The 6,000-nt window shown below is 43.2% G+C and overlaps 2 protein-coding genes across 2 annotated transcripts in view; both read right to left on the reverse strand.

Moving 5' to 3' along the window:
* The window catches only part of HERC1 (HECT and RLD domain containing E3 ubiquitin protein ligase family member 1), a 211,730-nt gene extending 207,567 nt beyond the window's left edge, over nt 1-4,163 (reverse strand). Inside the window, exon 1 of the mRNA XM_081228054.1 lies at nt 4,021-4,163. The gene's annotated coding sequence lies outside the window, so the exon portion shown is untranslated. The remainder of the gene's footprint in view (nt 1-4,020) is intronic.
* Nucleotides 3,692-5,590, reverse strand: LOC308614019 (uncharacterized protein; the record flags this gene model as incomplete). Its single annotated transcript, XM_081228237.1, has 2 exons — nt 4,408-5,590; nt 3,692-4,313 (listed from the first exon to the last, which is right to left on the reverse strand). The coding sequence occupies exons 1-2, from the start codon at nt 4,485-4,487 to the stop codon at nt 3,692-3,694; spliced, it is 702 nt and encodes a 233-aa protein (XP_081084363.1). The 5' UTR covers nt 4,488-5,590.
* Between the last annotated feature and the right edge of the window lie 410 nt (nt 5,591-6,000).

Below are 6,000 nucleotides of genomic sequence, written 5' to 3' on the forward strand. Positions count from 1 at the left end.
CAATAAAAATTAATTAAATAAATAAATAAAAAGAAAAGGTTGGAATGAACCTTGTGGTGTTGGACTGGAATACAAGATATTAATATGAACTCAAATATGGTTTTTAAAATATAGAGAAAGAAATACAGAAATAAGTGTGTGTGCGTGTGTGTGTGTGTGTGTGTTAGCATGTGTGAGCAAGTTAGTATATACATATATTTCCTAGCTCTGTCCTCTGAGGGCCTAGGAGCAATGACACCCCAGTGAGCATACCTAGCATTCAGATCTTGATTTAAATTCTGTTCTCCAATAAAAGGAACCAGATCTCCTTAGAGAAGTAGTTGGTTTCAGGACAGGTACAAGGAAAAATACAAGATCAGCATGGAATATAGCCTGTGGTGCCAGAATATAAGGAAGTGCTCAAAAAAGGGTGGAGGACAACCCGAAAGAGCTCCTAATGGCCAAAACTGGAAGAATCTGAGCAATAAGATAATGATACTATTGAAGTAGAATCTGTAGAATAAAATAAATATCCATGAAGTCATACTTATAAAAATAAATAATTTAACAAATAAATGAGGAAGGGACGTCTCTTTCTTACAGAAGAATTCCAATAATAAATGTAAAAGGAACGAGGGAAATAACAAAATCACCAGTAGGCAAATACCACAGTAATAACTGTTGCAGACAAGATCCACCAATGGTTGCTAAAATCAGTGGGAGAAAGTTTGAGGAGAAGCAGTGTATCTGCATAGTCTCAAAGTATCTCCCTTAGGATATATATCAATTACAAAAAGAAAAATAGTAACTTTATAGTGGAGAATACAGCAGAGTTCACCTTAATAAAGCAATCAAGGTTAAAATATCATTAGCAATAAGACATATCAGCACCATGTACCCTCTAGTATGATGCACTGAGGACACATCCCTTTTGTAGTTTTCTTGCAAACATACAGAACCTCAATCTAATCACGAGAAAAACATCAGACAAACACAAAATGAGAAATATTATACAAAATAACTGACTAATACTCATCAAAAGTGTCAAGGTCATGAAAGACAAGGAAAAACAGAGGAACTGTCACAGATTGTAAACAAGACTAGGAAGATATAACAACTAAATGCAATGTAGGATCCTGGATTAGATCCTGGAAGAGGAAAAAAAAAATACATTGGGGAAAAACTGGTGACATTCATGTAAAGTCTGTAGTTTAGTTAATAATATTTCACCAATGCGAATTTCCTCCGTTTGATCATTGTTATGTAAGTCTTCAACAGTAGAGGATGCTATATGAAGGGTATATAGGAACTCTCTGTACTATCTTTGCAACGTTTCTGTAAGTCTAACATTATTTCAAAATAAAGTTAAAAATAAATAAAATCCATCAATCGATCATCTTATGTGAATGTCTTATTCCCTTGCTCAGGGATCTCATCTGGAATTTAATATTCCCATTAATTTAGAGGGTCTAGTAAGTGACAGCAGAACAATCTAAAATCATAAAAACCGGATCGGGCATCTAAAAAGTAAATTACCTACGTTTTGTTTTTTATACCTTCTGCCTTTTTTAGTCAAAAAAAATTTGCTGCTGTTGCAACTTTACTGGCTTTGCAAACTTCTTTTAAAACGACCAATTTTTTTTTGTTTTCAATATCGTGATAATCTGTAGTATGTGCCCAAAACAACATTTCATTTGTCTGTTAAGGCAAAGTTTTATTTACATAAAAAACTGTCAATAGATTATAGTAAGTTTGTTACTTATTATCACATAATCGTCCAACCATAAAATTCAAGGTTTTTTCTCAAGTCAATTTGCTTTTATCCTAATACAAACTTCTCTCCACACCCTAAACTACAAAGTCATCATTGTTATTTTAAGTTCTGAAAATCTGAATTTTAAAAAATCAGCTGTTCAATGTATGCAGTCTTTTTTTTTAATTTCAAATATTGAGTAATTTCGTCTTTTTTGGGAAAAAATGTTGGGACATTAGAATTCTACTGTATTTATTATTTGCATCCTCTACAAACTAACCCAGCCTAATCAACAAGTCTTCTGAAATTCCTTTTATCAAATAGGATTTTCAGATGTTTATATTAATAAACAGATTAAGCGACATGTTTACATTTGCTTTCTCCTCCACGCACCACCACGATGCCTGCATTGGGAGTGGAATACATGACAAGCAAATGAATGGGTAAGTGTCATGAGCAAACAGCATGACTAGAAATTTAAGAAGCAAAGTGATAAGAACCTTAGGGAAAGCAAAATTCATAAAAGTTTAGAATTACAAGAGGCCTTAATAGGCCATTCCAATGACAACCCCAGATAGATGACAATCTACCCTATTTTTAAAAGCCTCCAGATTTTCAACCTCCCTAGATGTCTCATTCTGCCATATAAAAAACTGTCATGTGATTTGGGGGAAGTATTGCAAGACTATTCTTTGCCCTACCTAATGCTTTCTTTCTTCAAATAATATAACAATACATTTTAACTCACTTCCAAGATTTACGAATGCGTACAGGTGCTTAATACACAAGTGTGTACATATATATGCACACAGGTACCAAGCACACTCAATTTTGCTTGTATAAACACACACTATAAAAATCTACATGATCAAAGGCACATGTCCACCCCATCCCAATCACAAAAGCACTATGAAACAAACAATGCCACATAATGGTTCGGGTCTAAAAATAACCAATGGGAGCCAATTTTATAAAGCCTTGAAGTAAAAAGGTTTCTTCCCACCATAATAATCAAAGTTTATTTGCTTTCCACAAATACTACTCCTTTACAGCACCCACCACAGGCAGAACTGTAAAAACACATATGTCCTAAATCCAAGTAAACAATAATTTTTAATGTTTTCTTTTTTTAAAAGCATTTAGCTAATAATCATTTTGGAAGAGGGCCCAATGAAAGAGATAGTGATGACAGAGTACAGCCAGTGCTAATGAACAAGTAACCAGTTTTAATCAAGCAGGTCAAAGAAGTGACTCAAATAAAACAAATCATTTTTCCAACATGTATAGAATGGGGAAGTCCCAGTCAAGGATGACCCAAAAACTATTTGAAAAAATTAAGTGTCTGTTAGGAAATACACCAAAATGTTAACCGTGAAATGCTACCTCTGGAAATGGAATTACGAGGATGGGTCAGTGTGTTCAGATTTGGTATTCCTATTATTCTGAGTATCCATATTTTCTACTGCATTATAGAAACCATTGTTAAATTAAAGCAAAATTCTGTCCCTGTGTTTCACAGCTCTCTAGGATGCACAGCATGTCTTTTACATAACCTCCTGGGAGAGATCGTACCAGCTCCGGTCTTCCTGGGTCTCCCATGAACCTGCCACCCATCACAGGAAAGGTTTCACTATGTTCCCTGAGACAGCTCCAGTCATCATCCTCCTCATCTCACCCCAGAGACTTAACAATGCATCTCGTCTCCCCTCCCAGTAGCAAAAGCTTTATAAATTGTTATTTTATAGAGGCAGAAGATTTGAAGAAAGGTTTACCGGATCATGAGCTGCCCCCACCCAACAAGCACAGCAAAAGGGAAAGACACGTCGTCCCAACCTCCACCCCTCAAAAGGTGGAGGGTGACGGGGGGCACCCGGGTCGCGGCTCTCCTCGGATCCCGAAATAGAGTCGGGCCGCCACCCCACCCCCCGGTCCGAGCCCCGGCCGGGGGCGGGACTCTCGTTAGCCGATAAAGGAGTGGGGGAGGTCAGAGACGCGACCCCCGCGGCCCGTGGACTGATACAGCAAGCCGCCAGAGGGGAGGGTTCCTCCGCCCTCTCGGGCCAGCCGCTCGGCTTCTAACGCGGCTCTGTAGCCGCCCGGGCAGCGAGAGGCCTCAGGGGCCGGGGAGCCGCACCGCGCCGGGAGGGCTTCCTCAGGCCTCTGCCTGCCTCCCACCCGGGACCCCGGTGGCCCCCTTCGGCGGCGGCCCCCGAACGGCTCAGGCCGGCCTTGCCGGGCCAGCGGGGCGCACGCACAGGCGGCCTGGAGGACAGAAGAGAAGGCGTTACCATACGCAGCTCCAGAGCTGGCGGGGGTGGGGCGCGGCTCCGGCGACCCGAGCCAGGCTCGGCAGCGGCTGCGGTGGCCGCGTCCTTTATTTTTGCTGCAGCAGCGGCGACTTGTCACAGGGAAAGACGTAGGAGGCGGCGGCAGCAGCAGCAGCGGCGGCGGCAGGCGAGTCTCGCGGGACTTGGGCGGAACTCTCGCGCAGCCTGGAGCCCTCGCGCCGCTCCCCAGGCCTAGCGCGGGAGGCAAGAGTAGGTGGGGGAGGAGTACTCGGTGGAGGAGTGTTCGGGCCAGGCTGCAGGAGAACGGGAAAAGAGACTGGGATTTAATAATGGATGGGGGTGGGAAGCCTAGATTCTAGGAACACCCAGTTACCGCGCAGCCCTCACCTTTCAGCGCAGAGGCCAGGCAGCTCGGTGCGTCCGCGAGGATCGGACTCCGCATGAGGCACAATTGTGGGGCGTTTCATAAACGGCGGTGAGCAGTACGGGGGCCAGCCAGCACGCCCCCTTTTCCTCGTGGTGGGCGTGGAAGACCCTACTGCCCCGCGTCCTGTTGCTGCCGGATGGAGCGACGCGTGGAAAAGCTGGCTGCCGAGGCTAGGCGGCCACACCCCTTTATCTCGGACTCGCGCCACAGCGCTCTGCGCTCTTTATCTCCCACACGAGCCAGACCTTCTGGCTGGTCAAGTTCAATCCCATGAAAGCGGTTCACTTGAGTTACTTCTAGCTTTTTATTCATGAATTTGTGCTGCAGGACTGCCAAAACCCTGCAGATGCTGGGGCCTGCGACTCCTTCTTTCTGCTGAGGAACACAGAGGTAAATTATGACTTTGATCTTGACCTTGACCTCGACCTCTACAGTGAAGTCTCATGAGTGGAGGGACCCTGACTGGCCTAGTCATCACTGTGTCTCCAGCACCTAACACTGGCCCAGGTGCTCATTAAATTGACGAATGAATACACCTGTCCCCGTCTTCCTTCTGTACCTGTTCTTACTCCAAGACTCCACATTTATAGCCACCATCCCGGTATCCTTTGTTGAAAATTTTCTGACGAGCAGCAGTTATGCGTAACTGACTGAGGTCATGGAGCCGATCGCTGCCCTCCAGAAGTTCACAATCTAACTGGGGACATATGAGGAATATGCAGCATACAGGCCATGTACGTGTCACTAATGTAAAAAACTGTGATATAGGCAGAAGAGGGAGTGCTTGCCCCATGGATATATGGGGAGATAAGTTGGATATATGCGAGGCAGTTTAGCCTAAGAGTTTTTTGACTCACTGTCAAATAATTTGTTTCACTGTCACATAGGTGAGAATTCTGGAATCCCACTTACTAGGTGTGTGACTCTGGACAAGTTGCTTGACCTCTCCGAACCTCAGGTCCTTATCTGTCAACTCATAATGTTCTTATTATCACAGGGGTCCTGTGAAGAGTAAAATATATGTAAAGCTCCTGGCACATATTAATTACTCATTAAATGCTAGGCCTTATTATGTGTGTAACTTTTAAGTTTCTACATGTAAAATGTGTGTCTATTTCTGGTAAACTCGATGTGAGGGGGTGGGTATATGTGATGTCATTGTTGCCAGTGCTTTATCATCTGGTTATTGTGTGTGAAGCTGAGACAAGTTAACAAGCTCCCTTGCCATCCTCATTTTAACTTGTTGATGATGTAGGCATATGTGTCACTCAAAGCATCCCATGACATTCCATTTTTCTTGGATTTGTAAAACTTTACTAGGACTCTGCTTATTTTAGAGGCCAATTGAGACATTCCCTCCTTTGCCCTCTCCTTAGCTTCCACCCTCAGGGCGGTGTGGAAAGGAGAAATGAATACAGTTGAGTCCAATTGCATACAATTATCAAATACAAATAATGTCAGCAAGTAAGCCCTGAATACTTCACATCCTCACCTTCACCACTTCACCCCTTCCCTGACCGCTCTTTAATACTTAAATCACCATCTGCTGGAGT

Source organism: Mesoplodon bidens (genome assembly GCF_964165515.1).
Source record: "Mesoplodon bidens genome assembly, chromosome: 3".
NCBI lineage: Eukaryota > Metazoa > Chordata > Mammalia > Artiodactyla > Ziphiidae > Mesoplodon > Mesoplodon bidens.